Here is a 22,500-nt window from a genome sequence, read left to right on the forward strand (position 1 = left end):
TATCGCTGGGGGAAAGACCTCTAGCCGCCGGGGCCGGATGAAACACGTCCTATTAACAGGTTATGTTTGTTTCTGAGTGATTAATATGTTTCTCCGCAAATGCGACGATGTTTTGCGAGACACCGGTTCTGCATGAGAACTGCCCCCCAGAAAGCAGGCCCGCCCACAACACTCATGATTGGTTCTCCGATGCAAGGCTTCCAACAGCGCCACCTAACGTTATGCAAAGATTTAAATAGTAATATTCTCAGTCTTACAGGAGTGAAACGGATTAAGACTGAGGGCTGAGTCTAGGTCAAGCAGTACCTACCCAAGGAGCAGTCGGGTCCCATCCAATTGGGGTCGCAGCTGCACAGGCCCGTGTCGGGTATGAAGGCCCCGTGTCCGTGGCACTGGTCCGGGCACTGGGCCCTGGGCAGCTCACAGTGAGGCCCTCCCCAGCCGGGCTTACAGTGGCACTCTCCGTTCACACAGATGCCATTGTTGGAACAGGTGGGGTCCAGGCAATCCACTACATAACAGGCACAAACAAGAGACACTAAGACGGGGGGGGAAACTTGCCTCCTGGTGATGGATAGACCCTGCGGACGCCACAATGCATCATCACAACCCCCAAGTCAAAACAAAAGGTTCAACATCGCGAGCCGCTTGTAAAGACGGAGACGTGACAGAAGGCATATTTTCATTCTTTGTTTGAACGCACACCAAAAAAAAGATAACGGAATAATGACAATAATGAGACGTGTTACTGAGGCAATTAAAAAACACAATCACGAATAAGCTGAGTGTATAATCGGGGCGTAACAGTCAATGCGTTCCACTCTGAGAGAGAGAGCGGTGGGGCGCACGTGCGCGTCCGTCCGCGTGCGCGTAGGTGTGTGTGCGCGCGAGAGCGCGTGCACGAGCGCATGTGTGCTAATACGCGGGGGAGAATGTGATGCTGTCAGTCTGCCAGGTTGACAGGCAGCTCTGAGTCTGAGTAGTGAGTGAAAACCAATTTGACAAATTACCCCCTCCCGGCAAAATGCCCACCCGCCCCCTTTCTCGCTGCCCCTGTCCTCTCTCCCCAGCCGCTCCCACTTTGTCTCTGGCTCCCTCGTCCTCTCCGTCTGACACCTCGCGCCCCCCCGCACGACTGACCCCACTGCACCCCTCCACACACACATACGCACGCACGCACACAGACACACACACACGGATATTCATTAACGCACACGCTCTCTCTCTCACACACACACACACACACACACACACACACACACACACACACACACCCTGGGCCCTCCATTTCTGTTTGCCCGGCAGAAACGGCGGATCACAGCTATCGATTTTCATGTCGCTGCACTCCAGGTAAATTGTTTGAGGGACTCTGCTGTGATGAATATCAGATTTGAGACCAGAGGAGAGGAGAGGAGAGGGGGGGAAATTGGATGAGAGGGAGGGAGGGAGGGAGGGAGGGAGAGGAAAAAATGGAAGAGGAGGAGAAAACGCTGACCTTGTTCTCCGGCCCCCTCTATGTTTCTCGGCTCCTTCTATCTGTCACTCTACCTCTTTCTTCTCTTTGTCTTTGTGGCTCTCTCTCTCTCTCTCTCTCTCCCCTCATCCCTGGCACTCTGTCTCTCTTAACTATCTTTTCGCTCGCTTTTTCCAATTCCCACTCTCTCCATACATATTCACTTCTCTCTTCCCCCGCCCTGACTCTCTGCCCCCTCCATCTCATCCCTCTCTCTCTCTCTGACTAGTGAGAGTGTGGCAGGCTGATCCTTCTTAACTGGGATCAATAGAAGCGATTTCACCCCTTAATAAAATCTCTGATGTATTTTGGCTGCGGCGTCATACTTCATCTGTATATGTGGAGGGAGCGGACACTCACTCAGGGTAAGATTATGTTATGATGAGCTGCCTAGCAAGAGTTAGTGCTGTGTGTGTGTGTGTGTGTGTGTGTGTGTGTGGCAGGCTAGTGGAAGTGCAGCAAGTGTGTGTGTGTGTGTGTGTGTGTGTGTGTGTGTGTGTGTGTGTGTGAGTGTGTGTGTGTGTGTGTGTGTGTGTGTGTGTGTGTGTGTGTGAGTGTGTGTGTGTGTGTGTGTGTGTGTGTGTGTGTGGCAGGCTAGTGGAAGTGCAGCAAGTGTGTGTGTGTGTGTGTGTGTGTGTGTGTGTGTGTGCTTGTCATGCGCTTGATAGATTGATCTTTCTTTCAAAATAATGACTCCCACACACACACACACACACACACACACACACATCAGTGTAGGAAATTATGGAGGGGGGGGGGGGAGCAAAGGGCAAAAATGCTCCAAGATATCCCAGAATGCCCCTAAAAGCCGCGATGGAGGGGTGAAAATTGCCCCCAAGATTTCGATCATTTCATTTTCATTCAATTAATTTCATTTCCATTTTCTGCGACGCGATGGACCGGTACGGTACCTCATTAAAAAAAGCTCCAACTGTTACTGAAGAAAGCGACCCACACGCCCCTGCTTTCTCTCACACAGACAGATGATTGTACACTTGTCTCTGGAACAGCAATAATAATGCTATTTATTTACTCATGTCATGTTGGCACAAGGTGCTAGGTGCTGATTACTGTATGGCCTCATTTCACATTAAAAAACAGCACTATTTAAACCACTAATTACTTTTTTTTTGGAAGAGTGTCCCCAACATTTTGTAAATACCCCAATCTTTTAATACAAATATATTTTTTAAATTTCCTACACTGACACACAGACAGATGCGCACGCTGACAAAAACCAGCGAAAAGCATCAGCGTGCTCGGCTACACCGCAGCGCGTCATCGAGCCTCACACCCCCTCCTCCTCCTCCTCCTCCTCCTCCTCCTCCTCCTCCTCACCCTCGGCACAGCTCGGGCCCTTGTAGCCCACGGAGCACAGGCAGTTGCCGTCGGTGCAGGTGCCATGGCCGCCGCACAGCGGGTCGATGCACTGGGTGACGGGGACGTCGCACTCGGGCCCCTTCCAGCCGCTGTAGCAGGTGCAGGAGCCCTTGTCGTACTGGCCGTTCCCGCTGCACAGCACCGGGCACGCCGCTGTGGGGGGAGGGAGGGAGGGAGAGAGGGAGGGAGGGACGGGAGGGAGGGAGAGAGAGGGAGGGAGGGAGAGATTAAAGCTTGTGCAGAAAACAATTAGTAGCCTTTTTGGAGACTGTCAAAACAGTGCACAGCCACACTAGCCATCCACCCATGCATAGAGACAGTGCATACAATGGGCCATGCCCATCGTGGGGGGGGGGAATCACTGCACCACTCTGCATTCACATTTTGTGTCTGACTGAATGCACATCATTGTGATGTCTAATTTAAACATGCCTAAACACATGTACTGTATGTAGAATTCACAGTCAACAAACTTAAAAACCATGAATTACAGTTTTTTGTGCTCCCGACCAAAACAAGGGGGAAGATAAAGACCCCCCTAAAGTCAAAAATGTGTTTTTCTTCTTGTTCCTAGAGTTGGATGTTTGAGCTTCACTGTGCAGAATGATGTCTGTGCAGTTTGACACCAGAAGGCTGTTTAACAATCATCTGCAGAACGACGTGGAAGGTTTCTCTGAGCTCACCGAAAAGACGATTTACAATTATGATTCGTGACATCACAAATACTGGAGCCAATCCCTGTCCAGTATTCAGCAGTTAAAGCCCTTGCTTGTATGCTGTGATTGGCTACCGTACTTTTCGGACTATAAGCCGCGGCTTTTCCCCCATTTTTCGGCCCTGCGGCTTATATAACGGTGCGGCTAATCTATGGATTTTTACAGCTAACGGCCACTAGGGGACCTCCTAAATCTATGGATTTTGGTACGAGAGACAGAACGAGAGCAAGACAGACAGACCCTGATTGGATGGTGTTGCAAAAAATGTGCCTCGCGACCTGCTTGGAGCACTGAGCCACTACGCTCTCTCAGCCACTACTGTAAAACACCCTCCCTCCTCCCACCCTCCCTCGCTCCGGGGGAAAAATGGCGGCGATTGAGCCAGAAAGACAGTCTGAATGAAATTGAATGTAACGTTCCCAATTCTATGTATTACATTCTAAAAAATTAACGGCAACATTTTGGAAGGCTAAGCCACACAACTAGCTCGTTGTAATCTAACATCATGCTTCAAAAGATGGCGAACTGGCTGTGTTACGACGATGAGGGTAAGGACTCAAAACGGTCTCCGCTGATAAGACACGGAGATCTCTGTTACAGGCAGGCGCTACGCCTCCTCCTGGTTGGTAATTAAACATTAAAACACCTGCGGCTTATAGTCCAGTGCGGCTTATATATGTAACAATCATTCAATTTAGCTGCTGCGGCTTATATTCAGGTGCGCCTTATAGTACGGAAAGTACGGTAGTTCTGTCCTGTAGATAGCCCTGATTGGTTGCTTTGGAATCTTTAATGAGGCAGAAGGTAGTCATTTTAAGGATTTTAACAAGATAATTTAATCTTTTTTGTGGGGGAAAACCACCAGACACAAATTATTATTCAAAGTAGAGTATTTTATATAAATCTTAAAACATATGACTTCAGGGGGTCTTTAAGAAGAAAAATGTGGATCTAGGCTGTAAGTAGAGAGGTGCTCAGTAGCTTATGGTAGAAGAGGTGGAAACTTTGGGACCCCAAGAGTAAATAAAATACACAATGTGGCCAGTATTTTGTCACTGGTAAGTAAGCTAATTATCTAGTTATATTCTTATAACCTGTATGTTAAAATGTGCAACCATTCTGTCCTCACATTAGGCTACTATGAGCCAATTCCTCTCTATAAAACAGATGAGTTGTGTTGATGGAGGGTGGGTCTCAGGATATTTTGCTCTGTATTGACTGCCAGGCCAGTCACTTCAGGTCACTGTGTGAAATAAGTTATCCAGCTTTATAGCAGTAATGAAAAAGGACATTGATGAAGGCCAATTAAGTTCTTTTTCCCAGCGTAGCCTTCTCCTCTCAGTTAGGCAATGTGCCCAAATGATTCTCTCACAAACTTGTCTCCTCGAAAACCTCGTCAGGCTGTCCGTATCTGAAAAGATTTCCTCCTGATCGTTGCTTTTGCCGCGGGCACGCATGCACAACACACACACGCGCACGCACACGCACACGCACACACACACACACACACACACACACACACACACACACACACACACACACACAGTGATGGGGAATCGAGAACCGGAACCGTTTAGAACTGGTCCCAAATTGTCCAATTACTCTGAATGGTGAATGGTGTGTGCCTCCAAGGTTGTCAATTTTTGTCAAGTTAAATATCCTTATAAGAAAAGGAGCATTGCAATTTATTTTAACGTGTTCAGATGTTATTATTAGGCAGACATTCTACACTGTGTTCAGAGTCTAGAGATATATATAATGCTACGTTGAGGCTGAAAACCTGAGTAGGCCTAGTTTTTTTCCCCCACACAAAAAATTGATCGGACCGATAAAGCAGAATTGAGAATGGCTTCGGTATCAGTAACATCCTTCACCCTCCCTAACGCACACACCCGGCCTAACCCCCGGTGGAGGAGGAGGGCGCTGGATAGAGCGGTCACACGGGCTGCAGAGCGCCGGTGATGACGTGAAGAGTAATTACAGGCAGAGCTAACTAAACTATTCATCACAGCTGTCTGTCCCAGGTGAGCACAGAGAGGTTTGGCTCGGGGAGCTGCCATTCATCATCAGCCAGCTTGTCTCCGCTCCACCTCGGGCGCCTTCTTACCCCGCCGCCCGCCTGACGCTTCTTCTTACCCCGCCGCCGCCTGACGCGCGCCGGCTCCGGCGCTTCATCGTGCCACCCAGCCGCACATCAAATAGATGCCTATATACTTGTCACAGTAGATGGTTGAGATAGTTGTGGTGGGCTCTCTCTCTCTCTCGCTCTCTCCCGGCTCAGGCTCTCTTCTTCTCTGAGAGGGAGAGAAAACACATCTGTCTAGCATTTAATACCTTTGGAGCAGTCCATGCCGTGGAACCCCGGGAAGCAATGGCACACGCCAGAATTGCACTCTCCGTTGCCATGGCAATTGCGCGGGCACTCTTGCACCGAGTCTGTGAAGACGGAGTGAGCGAGTGAGAATGAGAGAGAGAGAGATGGGGGAGAGAGAGAGAGAGAGAGAGAGAGAGAAGGAAGTGAGAGAGAGTTTGATGCTAAGCTTCAAAGCGTTGATTAAATCATTGGCACTGTTCCTTTCCTTTAAAACACGACAGACGAGTCAAGGCTCTAGCAGTCTCTTGCCGACATCAAAAGCGCACACGCACACCCCACCCCGACGCGCCATGCCTCGCCTTTCGATGCATTTTTCATATTGTGTGGAGACTGTCTTTTGAATTCTGGTGTGCATCGTTATATCAGTAACTCCTGCAGACATCATCCATTAGCCAGCCAGCGCTTGTTTTTACACTGCATCAGATATCTCCCCGTGCTTAAACACTGACATTCTGCAGCCCTCCGGCTTCTCCTTCTCCTTCTCCTTCACTCTATTCCCCTCGTCTTTTCCTCGTTTTGTTACCCTCCTGTTTTGTTTGTTTACTCCCCACACTCTGGCCCACCACCGTCATTAATACTTCATCCAGGTATGTTTGGGGGTGGGGGTGGGAGTGGGGTGTATCTGGGCAGATTTGAGTTTTCTGTGTGTGTGTGTGTGTGTGTGTGTGTGTGTGTGTCTCTCTCTCTCTCTCTGTCTGTCTGTCTGACTGTCTGTCTCTCTCTCTCTCTCTCTCTCTCTCTCTCCCTCTCTCTGGCTTCCACACTCCTCCCTCCCCTCTCTGCACAAAGCATTACTCAGCCCATACACACACCTCCCCTCTCTCTCCCTCTAACACCATTCTCTCTCTCTCTCTCTCTCTCTCCCTTCTCCTCCAAAGCCAGGCCCCCCTCTCTCTCTATCTCTCCCTCTAACACCATTCTCTCTCTCTCCCTTCCCCTCCACACCCAGCCCCTTCTCACCCTCTCGCCCCTAACGCCGCCCTCTCTTTCACTCCCCTCTTCAACCCCTCCAGCCCTCCTTCAATCCACTCTGCCTCTCTGCACCACTCCTCTCCCATTAGGCCATGTCTTCCACCAGCTCCCCTTCTCCCCCACTCACTCTAACTCTGCCCCCTCTGCCTCCCCCTCCACCTCCCCCCCTCCCCCTCCCCCCTCCCCTCCTGCCGGCTGCTGCTGAGAGCTCCACCGCAAGATGTTGACAGTGAAGGATTCCTCTCACTCTGCTTGACTCCTTCCATCCATCTCCCCTGCTCGCACAATACTGTGGCGCTTCAAACACACTTGAACTTTAAATTATTTTCGAGAACGGTTTCGGGTCCTAAAAAACATCCGCTGTAGGCCGGGGGCGGGGCGGGGGGCTGGGAGGACATGGGTTTATTTTGAAACACCTAAAGATCTGCTTGTTGTGGATCTGGTTCCAAATCTATCGGAGGGCTTTTAGCTGGGGGCGTGTGAGAGGAACGGCTTTTGAAATGCTATCCTCTATCACACAATGTAGGCTTGCACATACAGCAAACCCTCTGAGATAAATACCATCAACTTACTTACTCTATGACATATTTGGCAAACATACTTTTTTCCAAGCTCCCCTATAGGCACCCCCTGCAATTTTCTTTGGAGGAAAAAAAATCAATACTTGGCAAACAGAATGAATTTCTATATGAAGATATACGTTTATATTGTCATGGATGGATGGATTGGTTGGTATCCATGTCTATCACATGTTTGAGAAGATGATTGGCTATGTGCATGACTTCAGGGCGTGGCCGACCTCCCACTCAGGGGATAATCTTAAGTAGGAAGTGGGAAGTGAGAGAGAGAATTGGGTGGCGTCGGAATAGCCAGGCAGCACGCCACGAGGACGCAGAGAAAACCTAAACACCAAATCAAAGACACTGCCGATAGTAACCCCATATAGATATTCTTTATTGTTTTGTCCTTTGTGTTAGTCCCTCATTAGGTTATCATTAGGTAAGCACCCTAGGCCCTAGGGACAAGGACGACCACCACCTGGAGGGAGAACTACGAGCGCTGGATAGAGGTACGTGCTTCGCCCTCACACCGACAACTTATAGGTTGCATGCGCTAACGTCCACTCTGACAAGCACTGTTAGCACAGTGTCTGGCTAACCGGCTAGGTGGCCGTTTGAGCCCTAGATAACAGACTTGAATAACCAACCACTAGCAGGGGAACCGTGACATATACATTTATTATTCTTTGGGGTAGGGGGGTCCCCCTGACCTCTGTGTGCTGTGATTGGTCGCTCTGGTCATATACTGATGAATGCACATACAGTACATACTGATGAATGGATGTGCCTGTGTATGTGGCACTGTTTGTTTACTTTTTTTACATCTTTTGTCAAAATTATGACTACTGGATTTGCCGTCTAAAATGTTGCATAGCTGCATAGCCTTGTGTCTAAGTGGACTCAGTATTATGCAGTCTAATAGGCAGATATCTAAAATACCCAGCTAGTCTTCAGTTCATTGATGCATGCATATAATATTAAGCTGGGGATTTAGCTCCTGATTGAAAAACGTTGTGTAGCAGTATAGCCTAATTCACACCCTAGCCTAAATTATATTGTTATTTTTTTTTATTTATATTATTTAGAAAAAAGTTAGTACCTGCTGTAAATAATTAAGCTCCCCGGTCCCCCCCCCCCCCCCCCCCCCACAATTATGTGCAGCGGCTCCTGCTCATTAAGCGGAGAAGAAGAAAGGAGTCATATTAATAGCACCTCTCCGCTCATGCTGGCCTCCTTCATCAGGTTGCCATAGTTGTGTTGCCAATGGCAACACTGTGTACATTCTGATGATTAGTCTTCTTCTCTTGCTTTTACACTGTGTACATTCTGATGATTAGTCTTCTTCTCTGCTTTACAAGTTGCACAACTAAAAGTTGGACTATAAAAAGATGCGACTACGCATCCAAGGCCTGAGAGCTGTGCGGTACGAGCACCTAACTGTCTCTCTTCCATCACCATCATTGGCGGCAATTGGCATGGCCTCCTTTTAACCTGCTTCACTCCCGCCGCGCGCCCCGCTGCGCGCCTCTCTCCCTCCCTCCCCCCACCCCCCACCGACACGCTGAATCTGTCTCACCCATGATGTTTGTGCTGAACGAAACACACCTAGTCTGTCTCACCCATGATGTTTGTGCTGAACGAAACACCCCTAGTCTGTCTCACCCATGATGTTTGTGCTGAAGGAAACACCCCGAGTCAGTCTCACCCATGATGTTTGTGCTGAAGGAAACACCCCTAGTCTGTCTCACCCATGATGTTTGTGCTGAAGGAAACACCCCTAGTCTGTCTCACCCATGATGTTTGTGCTGAAGGAAACGGTCTCCCTCTCCCGGCCGTCGTTGTAGAAGGCCAGGTGCCAGGCGCCGGCGTCCAGGTACTGGACAAACACCGCCTCGTTGAGGACCACCGTCTGGATGCTCCGCCTCTCCCTCGGAGACTCCACCACGCTCCACTTCTCCTTACCATCCAGCCGCTCCATGTAGTCATACTGGGAGAGAGAGAGAGAGAGGGAGAGAGCGAGAGAGCGAGAGAGAGAGACACAGAGAGAAAGAGAGAGAGAGAGAGAGAGAGAGAGAGAGAGAGAGAGAGTTGAATGGAATTGAGAAAAGAGGGTATCAAATCCACTGAATCAAGTGCCATGGTAGCTTTTATGGGGAAGTTGCCATTTTTAGACTTTTAAAAGGAGCCATAGTTGTATGCAGGGAGACTAAAAGACGAGTGAAAATAGGGTAAAATTGTCAGGGAAGCATGGAGAATGTCACAGAGGAATCCTTGGGGGTCCATCATTCTCTTCGTGTTTCTAGGAAATATTGCATGCTGATTTTTTTTCAGCATTGCAAAGTACCCACAACTCTATCATAGTGTCATAAAAACCCTGCTCTACAAATCAACTGATGTTCTTTACTGAGCAGTTTCCAATAAAAGTACAAGAATCAAAAGTGGAATTTTACGGAAATGTCTTTTATTATGGAAAATGTTTCAAACTACTCAAATAATTATTTTCTTGTTAATTTGATCATGTCCCATCATGCTATAGAACATACGTTAATTCTACTATTTTATGACAAATTATCTGGCATTTTATCAGAAATCACTTCTAAGCATGGCTTTTGTGTATGTATGTAATATGCTATAAGCTGTGTTTGCTGGTCATGTGTTGCTTGTCTCCAGCAGCTCACCTGTGCGTGTGAGGGGGGTAGGCCCTTGCGGATGTAGACCCCGAACAGGGCGTCCTTGCCCAGGGAGATGTTGAATTTGAGGAATTGGGGTTGGCTGAGGTGGAGCAGAGACCTCCAGAACACTCCTGGAGGGATTTCCTGGGTCACCCTCCTGCCGACCTCCACGTTGCCTGTGTCTACACTGGTGTTCCGGCCGGCCCACGGACCTGAGGCGAGGACATCAGGAACAGAATAATCAATAATCACGCCCATTGATTGTCAAAGTCAATAGTTAATCCTCACAGTCTGTTGGAGATCATCAACAATAAAAAAAATAATTGAAATTGAATAGCGGACAGCAAGCACCATTAGCATTGCCACCTGTTTGTCTTCTATGGAATGCGAAATCTTTACAATTTAAGTGAAAATGAGCGATGTTAGATCATGTGACATCAGCTCAATCAGATATTATGGTACAAAGCAAAGTCACACCTTTGCCTAAACAACAAGACTGTGGACTTAGTTGACTGAGCTAAAATGAAAGTGGGCCCGACAGTGTGCTGATAGAACTGCAGGGCTTTCTCTGTAGACACAAAGACACACACACACACACACACACACACACACACACACACACAGACACACACACACACACACACACACACACACACACACACACACACACACACACACACACACACACACACAGACACAGACACACACACACACACACACAGACAGACACACACACACACACAGACACACACACAGACAGACACACACACACACACACACACACACACACACACACACACACACACACACACAGACACACACACACACACACACACACACACACACACACCTACACACGCCGGCAGAAGCGCACCTACACACACACAGATTCCTGCAATCAGGTCAGCCATCTACAGCAGAGCATGGGGCACTGACAGGGGAAGACTTTGTGTGTAGGTCTGTGTGTGTGTGTGTGTGTGTGTGTGTGTGTGTGTGTGTGTGTTAGGTCTGTGTGTGTGTGTGTGTGTGTGTGTTAGGTCTGTGTGTGTGTGTGTGTGTGTGTGTGTGTGTGTGTGTGTGTGTTAGGTCTGTGTGTGTGTGTGTGTGTGTGTGTGTGTGTGTGTGTGTGTGTGTGTGTGTGTGTGTGCATGTGTGCACGCGTGCAGAATAGTGAGGATATAAAAGTAACAATGAGAAGAACAACAGTAGCGTCTGGCCCAGACGGCTGGGGAACACAGCACAACCAGTCCTCTCATTAATACATGAACAACGACGCAGAGCAGCAGCCCACACATATCTATACAGTAACAGGCTGTGTGTGTTAGAGAGAGATCAGGCCATAACAGGCTGTGTGCGTTAGAGAGAGATCAGGCCGTAACGGGCTGTGTGCGTTAGAGAGAGTTCAGGCTGTAATGGGCTGTGTGCGTTAGAGAGAGATCAGGCCGTAACGGGCTGTGTGTGTTAGAGAGAGATCAGGCCATAACGGGCTGTGTGTGTTAGAGAGAGATCAGGCCATAACAGGCTGTGTGCGTTAGAGAGAGATCAGGCCGTAACGGGCTGTGTGCGTTAGAGAGAGTTCAGGCTGTAATGGGCTGTGTGCGTTAGAGAGAGATCAGGCCGTAACGGGCTGTGTGCGTTAGAGAGAGTTCAGGCTGTAATGGGCTGTGTGTGTTAGAGAGAGATCAGGCTGTAACGGGCTGTGTGTGTTAGAGAGAGATCAGGCCATAACGGGCTGTGTGTGTTAGAGAGAGATCAGGCTGTAACGGGCTGTGTGTGTTAGAGAGAGATCAGGCTGTAACGGGCTGTGTGTGTTAGAGAGAGATCAGGCTGTAACGGGCTGTGTGCGTTAGAGAGAGATCAGGCTGTAACGGGCTGTGTGCGTTAGAGAGAGATCAGGCTGTAACGGGCTGTGTGCGTTAGAGAGAGATCAGGCTGTAACGGGCTGTGTGCGTTAGAGAGAGATCAGGCTGTAACGGGCTGTGTGCGTTAGAGAGAGATCAGGCTGTAACGGGCTGTGTGCGTTAGAGAGAGATCAGGCTGTAACGGGCTGTGTGTGTTAGAGAGAGATCAGGCTGTAACGGGCTGTGTGTGTTAGAGAGAGATCAGGCTGTAACGGGCTGTGTGTGTTAGAGAGAGATCAGGCTGTAACGGGCTGTGTGTGTTAGAGAGAGATCAGGCTGTAACGGGCTGTGTGTGTTAGAGAGAGATCAGGCTGTAACGGGCTGTGTGCGTTAGAGAGAGATCAGGCTGTAACGGGCTGTGTGTGTTAGAGAGAGATCAGGCTGTAACGGGCTGTGTGTGTTAGAGAGAGATCAGGCCGTAACAGGTTGTGCGTGTTAGAGAGACACATATCTATACAGTAACAGGCTGTGTGTGTTACAGAGACACATATCTATACAGTAACAGGCTGTGTGTGTTACAGACAGATATCTATACAGTAACAGGTTGTGTGTGTTACAGAGACACATATCTATACAGTAACAGGCTGTGTGTGTTACAGAGACACATATCTATACAGTAACAGGCTGTGTGTGTTACAGACAGATATCTATACAGTAACAGGTTGTGTGTGTTACAGAGACACATATCTATACAGTAACATGCTGTGTGTGTTACAGAGACACATATCTATACAGTAACGGGCTGTGTGTGTTACAGAGACACATATCTATACAGTAACATGCTGTGTGTGTTACAGAGACACATATCTATACAGTAACAGGCTGTGTGTGTTACAGAGACACATATCTATACAGTAACAGGCTGTGTGTGTTACAGAGACACATATCTATACAGTAACAGGCTGTGTGTGTTACAGAGACACATATCTATACAGTAACATGCTGTGTGTGTTACAGAGACACATATCTATACAGTAACAGCAGGCTGTGTGTGTTACAGAGACACATATCTATACAGTAACAGGCTGTGTGTGTTACAGAGACACATATCTATACAGTAACATGCTGTGTGTGTTACATAGACACATATCTATACAGTAACAGCAGGCTGTGTGTGTTACAGAGACACATATCTATACAGTAACAGGTTGTGTGTGTTACAGAGACACATATCTATACAGTAACAGGCTGTGTGTGTTACAGAGACACATATCTATACAGTAACAGGCTGTGTGTGTTACAGAGACACATATCTATACAGTAACAGCAGGCTGTGTGTGTGTTACAGAGACACACATCTATACAGTAACATGCTGTGTGTGTTACAGAGACACACATCTATACAGTAACAGGCTGTGTGTGTGTTACAGAGACACATATCTATACAGTAACATGCTGTGTGTGTTACAGAGACACATATCTATACAGTAACAGCAGGCTGTGTGTGTTACAGAGACACATATCTATACAGTAACAGCAGGCTGTGTGTGTTACAGAGACACATATCTATACAGTAACAGGCTGTGTGTGTTACAGAGACACATATCTATACAGTAACGGGCTGTGTGTGTTACAGAGACACATATCTATACAGTAACAGGCTGTGTGTGTTACAGAGACACATATCTATACAGTAACATGCTGTGTGTGTGTTACAGAGACACATATCTATACAGTAACAGGTTGTGTGTGTTACAGAGACACATATCTATACAGTAACAGCAGGCTGTGTGTGTTACAGAGACACATATCTATACAGTAACATGCTGTGTGTGTGTTACAGAGACACATATCTATACAGTAACATGCTGTGTGTGTGTTACAGAGACACATATCTATACAGTAACATGCTGTGTGTGTGTTACAGAGACACATATCTATACAGTAACATGCTGTGTGTGTGTTACAGAGACACATATCTATACAGTAACATGCTGTGTGTGTGTGTTACAGAGACACATATCTATACAGTAACATGCTGTGTGTGTGTTACAGAGACACATATCTATACAGTAACATGCTGTGTGTGTGTTACAGAGACACATATCTATACAGTAACATGCTGTGTGTGTGTTACAGAGACACATATCTATACAGTAACAGGCTGTGTGTGTTACAGAGACACATATCTATACAGTAACAGGCTGTGTGTGCTAGAAAGAGATCAGGCCGCTGATAGAAGAACAGATAGAAAAGCGCATGGGGGCCTTAAAGGAGACCAGGAGCAGGGAGGGGGAGAGGGCGGGGCTGCTACTGCAGTCAGTCTTTTACCTCGCTGCTGACTTAAGGCGATAGAGCTGCCTCCACACAGCTCAGTGCAGTGATTATACAGTGTGCAGTGCATGCTGATAGCACAGCTAAGCATGCTACCATGAAGTATCACAGTTTAGTTAGTGTGTGCCTGTTCATTCCCTGTTTGTGTGACTGCTACGTTCCGTGGACACAAATGGCATTCGAATTTGACAATCTGCCTTAATGACTTCCTCCAGAGATTATTTCTGTCCTGTCAAGTGCCCATTCGTACATGTACACACACACACATGTGGACTTTTGGGTTGGATGGGTGAGGGGTTGTCTTGACGAGAGCGCGTGATGCAGCTCTTACCTCTGGCTCCAGAGGGCAGCGTGGCCACATCGCTGTTGACAGGCAGGCCAGCTCCCAGCCCGTTGTTCAATACAGGGCCGTCAGACGCCTTCAGCTGCCACGTCAAACCCAGGAGGTTGATTGCTGTGCAGAGAGAGAGAGAGAGAGAGAGAGAGAGGGGGGGGGGGGGGGGGAGGGAGGGATAGAGAGGGAGAAAGAGAGGGAGGGAGAGGGAGAGAGAAACTGCAGTTTGAACAGAGCATTTTCTACAAATCGAAGCCAAAGAAATAGAGGAGGCCGAGCCTCTAAATCTGATCTGTCATTTATGTGGCGAGCGATGCAGTTCATACAGCAGGTTAGCGCATTCCACTCGTAACACTCGACAAAATGGCAGGCAAGCTAACAGCACAGCCTTACGAAACAGACCATTAAAAAGCATAACCATCCATCTTTGTCTTCCTCTGTCTCTCCACGCGTCCCGCTCCCTCTCGCCATCAGAAGCTTTAAACCTGACAGCGCCTCCCGCGCTTTTATTTGGAAGCCTTTACAGCGTCTCACGGAGAGCGAGCGGAGTGACAGATCGCTCTCTGAACAAATCGCTCTCTGACTCTCCTCTCCTCTTGTCCTCTGTTGTGTTGTTGTGTGCCGGTGGTATAAAGCTGGTTTGACGGTGTTCCATCCTCTTCACTTTGTCAGCTCTTTTTCCACCAGCCTGCTGCCAGGCAACTTCTCCACCACAACAGAAGAGAGGAACCCTGAGAAAACTCTTCAAAGTTGAGGGAAACATTTGTGTGACATGTGTCTCTTCTGAGTCTGGTAAATGATTGTTCTAATCTGTTGTTTTTTGGGGGGGAGAATCTCCTGAGTAGGAAGTTTGCTGGAGGTACTGCGCTCGTGTTTGAATATTTCAGGGAATGTTATGGAAGATCCACAAGAAATGTGCATTGATCTGAACTGTGTGTGCGTGCAACAACACGCCCGCGCACGCTATGACTAGCGTGTGCTACATATGCGTGTGCTGCAGCCGCCTTGGCCCCCCGCTCTCTCTCCATAGCAGGTTATCACACCTGCATCTGAAGCCTGGGAATCCATTTCTCTCCTGTCAGAATCCATCCTCGCTCGCCCAGGGTTCACACACAGAGGAGAGAAGGGTAGTGTGCAAAGGAAGGGGGGGCGGAGAGAGAAAACGGCGTGGGCGTAAGGCTTTCGGGTCTGCTGGCAGGATGCACTCGGTCTACCTCCGTGCCCCATCTCTTAGTCTCTCTCTCTCTCTCTCTCTCTCTGTCTGTTTCTTAGTTTTTTTCTGTTGCTTCTTTTCTCTCTCTCTGTCTCTCTCTCTCTCTCTTTCGCACCCGCCCCCCCCCCCCTCTCTCTCTCTCTCTCTCTCTCTCTCTCTCTCTCTCTCTCGCTTCTGGTCAAAGGAAAGCGCTGACACCCCGGCTGCAGCCTGGCCTCCACTGTCAGCTCTTTTTAGTTGTCACACAGAGAAAGTGAGCGAGCGAGACGAGCGAGAGAGAGAGACTACGGTTTCCTTACGCCCAGAAACAGCCCCGCCCCGTCTCTCCCTCTAACGTCCACCTCTTGGCCTCTCCTCTCTCATCTCTCCGACCTTCATCGCGTTCCCTCTTTTCCTCTAATTCCTCTTCTTTTTCACCCCTCCCCACCCCTCTTATCTCTGCCTGTCCTCCGTTGTAGATAACGCGGACGTGCGTGCACGCCCACGTGCACACACACACACACACACGCACGCACACACACACACACACACAGATGGTATCGCAGTGAGCGATCGATGGGAAGATTACCCATTGAATCACAGGGAGACAGTAAGCAATAGTGGATCTATTGTGACGCCGCTCTCAATCTAGGTCATCCCCGAGAACCAATCAGACGGCTCTATAGCGAGCCTGATTGTGTATGTGGCTGTATGTTTGTGTCTTTGCGTACGTGTGTGTGTGTGTGTGTGTGTGTATGTGTAGTTATCCCTAAGGATTTTCTTTCCTCTTTTTCTTCAGTGGGTGGTTGCGAAAGCATGACCAATAGATGGCACTGTTGCTCCTCGGCGACAAGAGTGTAAAAAGACAATGCAATGTTCCGTCAACAGGTTTGCTCACAGGTGGAGAGAATGAGTGAGGCGGGCAGAGAGAGACGGAGAGACACCTGTCATATTCCTCTTCACAAGTACACCTCTCATTTCACCCATACAGCTAAGTTTGTTACGGCTGTCATTTTAGTGGTAACGAAACTGCTGTTAGTCAAAAAAATACATGCTGATCATGTGATGTATTCGCTCGTTCTGTTGTCACGCGATTTCTCGCGCATTTTCTCTTCAGGTCACAATTATTATAATTCGTGTTTTCTACCTGCGCTGGAAGGATGTAAAGCCTGAGTTGAATTTCAACTGACAGAGTCAGACCGAGAAAGAACAATTGTCTCATACACACTCTCCCCTTATTGTTATTTATCTTCATACACACGCTCGTGTGTGCATTTTTACACAGACACACAAACACATGCGTGTACGTTCACACACACACACACACACACACACACACACACACACACACACACACTACAGCACAGTAGTAAAACTACAGAATAAGGCTTTAACACACAATATGCAGTCAAAACACAAGTACACAATCTATGCCGTCAATATGCAAAATTTATTGAGTTTCCCAATGCAGTGGGTGGAACGCACGCGCACGCACACACACACACACACACACACACACACACACACACACACACACACACACACACAATGGAAAGATCACAGCGAGGCAGGTTTAACAAGCAAACGAGTTGGATTAAAAATAGATCAGTTGCTTGGTGAGGTTCTTTATGTAATCCCGATGCATAATTCAGAGTGGCAAAGTGCTCGCCAGGATCATCTGCGATAGACGACATCTGAAGCAGCGGCGGGAGAACACGTGTGATCCTCAAAACGAAAAAGATGAAGGATGACTGGATGGAGAGAGGGACGAGGGAGATGAAACGCAGGTGGAGGTGGAGGCGTCGGGCGGGCGGGGGGAGGTGTGTGTGTGTGTGTGGGGGGGGGGAGGGGGGAGGCAATGGTCAAGAGCTCCCGGAGAAATCGTGTCACATTTCAAAAAGGCAGGGAGGGAACAGAGGGAATACTGGAGGAGAGTCAGAAGAACTGATAGAATATGAAAGAAAAGATGAAACCCCCTGAGGACGGCAAAAGGAGCAGGAAGAAGGGAGCGGGGGATGACGCTGCAGAGGAGAGAGGAGGAGAAGAATAAGGAAGAGAGAAGACAGGATGGCGAGTGCGTGGAGAGAGAGAGGAGAGATTTAAGGGATGAGTGGCTCTTTACTTCCTGACTTGGCTAGTAGGTGGGTGGCTGAGAAAGGATGATTCATCCCCAGACAGTAAGTGGTTCACAATGCAGACAATCGGACAGAAATACAATGCTGATGTCTTACTGTATGTGTGTTTTGAGAAGTATTTATGTGTCGCAAAGTTAAAGGGTGCAAATTGATTTCTGTGAGGGGGAGGGGGAGTGAAAAATGAGAGAGAGAGAGAGAGAGAGAGAGAGAGAGAAAGAGAGAAGGTGACATTGTGGCAGACTGTGGACCGAGTGTCCCCTGACTGGATAATATTGTATCATCATCATTCTATTCTCTGGAACATGTTCCAACTGGACAAAATCTCTCTCTGCCTCTCTCTCTCGCTCTCTCTCTCTCTGTGTCTCTCTCTCGCTCGCTCTCTCTCTCTCTCTCTCTGTCTCTCTCTGCCTCTCTCTCTTTCTCTCTCTCTCTCTGTCTCTCTCTCGCTCTCTCTCTCTCTCTCTCGCTCCCTCTCTCCATCTCAACTCAACCTTATCATTGCTGATCCACATGGCAGGATGGCCGATTGAGCACGTGAACCAATTGCACGCCTCCTAATTGCACCAAAGGCAGAAAATGACCTCCTGCCTTTTTGGGGGTCTTTTTTTGCTAATCTTCCAATGGACCTACAAATTACCCAGAGAGGAACACGCGCTTCCGCATACAACATTAACGCAACACACTTTCCTCCGCCATCTCCCCTGGCCAACCCGGATAAATGCATATTAACTGTTCTAATTCGCCACTAAATTAACAACTCTGACCTCAATTAGGGGCGTTAATTGTAGCTGAGGCCGGCCCCCCATCCGTAGCCCTGGCTGGTAATTGGTTGAGGAAGCCCACATTCATACACCCCCCCCCACCCACCCTCCCCTACCTGCCTCCCCTCCTCCAACACATACACGCGCCAACAGCCACCCGAGAAAACGCACCTATCACTATGGCTTCTTTTTTCCTCCGTATCGCTCCCACCTCTCTCTCTCTCTCTCTCTCTGCGGCACAGGGGTGCAGCACTAATATCAGAGAGAGTGTGGAAAGAACAGTGCGATGCCTTCAGGTTCTCAATATTCGGGGCCATTTGGGATATTTCTTAGAATTAACCGCACGATATCCACTTATGTAGTCTATAAATAAGGCAGCCTCCTCTCTCCTCTCTGCTATGGTTTTCCAAGGCGCTGCTCGCTGAGATCATTTAGTGTCTCAGACAGCGGGACGGGGGCGGCGGTTGGCTGCTGCCCTGGGGGGTCATATACACTGAGAGATACAATTTGTCTGCGTCTGTGTTGTGCGCGCCCGCCTGTGTGTGTGTGTGTCTTTCTGCGTGCTGCAAAATGGCATAGTATTAAAAAGACACAGCACACATGCGCGCACATGTTGGTGGTAACCCCCCGCGGGACCTCCCCCGTCCGGATGATGCAACTGAACTGTAATTGACTGCAACACTAAAGGTTAGGCGAGTTGCGCACAGCTCCTCCGTTACCGACAGCACCTACAAGAAGAACACTGTCTAGTCGAGCAGCTCACTCAATCACACGGCCAAAATGGCTTCCTTATTGGCACTGAAATATTGAAATGGCCCGATGCAGATGCTTGAGGGGTGTGTGCGTGTGTGTGTGTGCTTGTGTAGTAGTGTGTGTTAGTGTGTGTGTTAGTGTGTGTGTGTGTGTGTGTGTGTGTGTGTGTGTGTGTGTGTGATGGGCTAAATGAAAAGAGATGTAGATCTGAGTGATGTCCTCCTCTCTGAATCCTCATTTCCTCTTTAGATATCTCTACCCTGACCACCTCCTCCTCCCCCCTCCCCCTCTACCTCCCTCTCTGCTCCGACGTGCTCTGCCTCTTCTCGTCCTCTCCTCTCCGCTCCCTCGCTCCCTTCCCTCTCATCGATCTGTATTAGAAACAGGATATGAGGAACTATGCTATCTTATCGCAGATCAGAGAGAGAGAGAGAGAGAGAGAGAGAATGAGTGAGAAAGAGAGGCAGAGAAAGAGAAAGGGCGAGAGAGAGAGTGACGTAGGACAACCATTCTCTCACTTTGTCTTCATCCGTCTCCCGTTTGTAACGGAGGACCAGTGAAGCACCACGCCCTAATTGGACTAACGATCGGGCCCAGATAACAGCAGCGCTAATGAATAAACGAATGAGGAAATAAATGAATGAAATGAGCCCGTGCACTGAGTGCACGCGTCGCTAATACAGGCAATATGAACACTGCTCGGTAATGACGTCAATGGGGCGTATGCGTGGTACGTAGGGGGTGTACGAAAAATTTCGATCCACTTGAGTAACGCGATATGATGTTTTGTAATACTGTATTGATTCTCTTTTTTTATTTTCTTTTTTTTTTATTAATAGTTTAAATGCAATGAGCCTTTTTCACAGACGCCATGTTGTGTCAAAAAGGCAGGGTAAACACAGGTGCAACCAACTCATTAATTAGGCCCCCAGCACTAGGAACACCTAAATGGACTGGAAGTTAGAAACCCTAATTAATGGTGCACCTGTGTTATTTCCTGCCCTTTAGACACAAAATGGCTCCTGTGAAAAAGGCCTATTCTGGGAGTGTTCAGTTTGTGTTGTGCTTAAACCCCCAACCACTAGACCAGGAGTGTCAAACTCATTTTAGTTCACGGGCCACATGCGGCCCAATTTGGTCTCAAGTGGAGCAGATAAAGAAACTCAATAATTAACTGACAAAATCTCAGAATTCTGCTGTTTCTTTTAGTGTAAGAATTACAGGTACATCATTTTAAGAGCACATTTTGGTGTAGGCTTATTTCAGCTACCATCAAATGATCAAATCTACTGTCTGTAAGTGTGTATTACAATTGACGGTAAGTGTGCAATTATCTAGTCAAGGGTAATGAAAATAGTTTAGTTTTAGTGATGAATACAGAAAACATGAATAAGCTACCGGTACTTAATATTTAACTTGCTCCTGAAACCTGATACCTCTTCACAAGTGCATCACATTGGATTGAAGGACTTTTCACTTTTTGCAATTTTTACACTTTGCAAAGTCATCCCGTGGGCCAGATTGGACCCTTTGGGGGGGCCGGTTCTGGCCCCCGGGCCGTATGTTTGACACTCCTGCACTAGACGCAGTGTTGTATCTTCCCCCGTTTGTCTCTTCCATGCACTCCACTTTTTGTACTCAGATTTTATGCATAATGGTGGTGCTCTTTATACTATGACCTATATAGTATAGTATATATTTATACTATACTTTTCCTCAAATAAGTAAAAGAAAAAAAAGTATATATATAAATACACAGTATGTTCTTGCTTACAGTATCACAATATATTGAATCTTAACCTGTGTATCGTGATAGGTATCGCATTGCCAGATTCTTGTCAATAGCCTACATAGCCCTATAGCTAGTGTAGACATGTAGGGCTGTGTGTGTTTCTTTGTTCCAAGTTGGCACACTCACCAAGGCATCAAACCGTTTCTCCAAAACCCCCAGAGGAACATACTGACAGAAAGTCAAAGGACAAAATATCAGTGTTGGTAGCACGTATCGCCCAAAAACAAGCGTTTAGTATTACCTGACTAGTGCAGGTGACTTATTCGTCCCTCTGGTGCAGATGGCCGCCCTGGCCATGTCCTGACCTATTCCTGGGCCTGGCAGCGTGTGGTAAGATCCTAACCTTTATCAGTACGACAGGCCCTGCTGCTACGGACACACGCTCCACGTCTGATCCTTATGCCCAGGGTCCTGCATTCACCATATGCCCCGCCATCACCTCCACGTGAACACACACACACACACACACGCACACACACACACACACCCGCGCAGGCACACACACACACACACACACACACACACACACACACACACACACACACACACACACACACACACACGCATGCAGGCACACACACCCACACCCACGCAGGCACACACACACACACACACACACACACACACACACCCACACACACACACACACCCACGCAGGCACACACACACACACACACACACACACACACACACACACACACACACACACACACACCCACGCAGGCACACACACACACACACACACCCACGCCAAATGTATACGAACACACAGCCATGCTGGCATGAGCGACACATCCTGCCCTCTAGCTGTTCCACCTTGGAGCAGCAGACGGGACGCCGCATGCAGAGTGAGAGGGGCTGAGGGGTCAAGGACCTGGCTTTGGAAAACAGCCACCTTTTGAGGGCCACTCAGCAGACAGGCCCCCAGACTGCAGGCACCGCTTCTGCTCAAACGCCACCATTTTGTTTAGTCCACTTTTTTTTGGGAGAATGATAAGGATTTGCAAACTTTCACGAAATTATGATGATTTTAGATGAAGTGGATTTTCCCAACATTTTTAGAAACTCTAAATGTGACCTGCTCTGACAAAATCAGTCACAGGCCCGTTTGTGTAGAAACATGATTTTATGAGAAAATATTGATTTTTGGCTGTTTTGGGGGTTTCATCAG

At 48.1% G+C, this 22,500-nt stretch overlaps 1 protein-coding gene across 1 annotated transcript in view; it reads right to left on the reverse strand.

Moving 5' to 3' along the window:
* LOC310790563 (teneurin-2-like) overlaps positions 1-22,500 on the reverse strand; it is a gene marked incomplete at both ends in the record, with an annotated part of 240,232 nt that overhangs the window by 33,421 nt on the left and 184,311 nt on the right. Inside the window, 6 exons of the mRNA XM_083652265.1 lie at positions 311-511; positions 2,852-3,046; positions 5,944-6,045; positions 9,307-9,502; positions 10,194-10,399; positions 14,694-14,816. Of these exons, the coding sequence (XP_083508391.1) occupies positions 311-511; positions 2,852-3,046; positions 5,944-6,045; positions 9,307-9,502; positions 10,194-10,399; positions 14,694-14,816 (1,023 nt within the window). The remainder of the gene's footprint in view (positions 1-310; positions 512-2,851; positions 3,047-5,943; positions 6,046-9,306; positions 9,503-10,193; positions 10,400-14,693; positions 14,817-22,500) is intronic.

The sequence above is a fragment of the Poromitra crassiceps genome (genome assembly GCF_964638095.1).
Source record: "Poromitra crassiceps genome assembly, chromosome: 15".
NCBI classification, from domain to species: Eukaryota; Metazoa; Chordata; class Actinopteri; order Beryciformes; family Melamphaidae; genus Poromitra; species Poromitra crassiceps.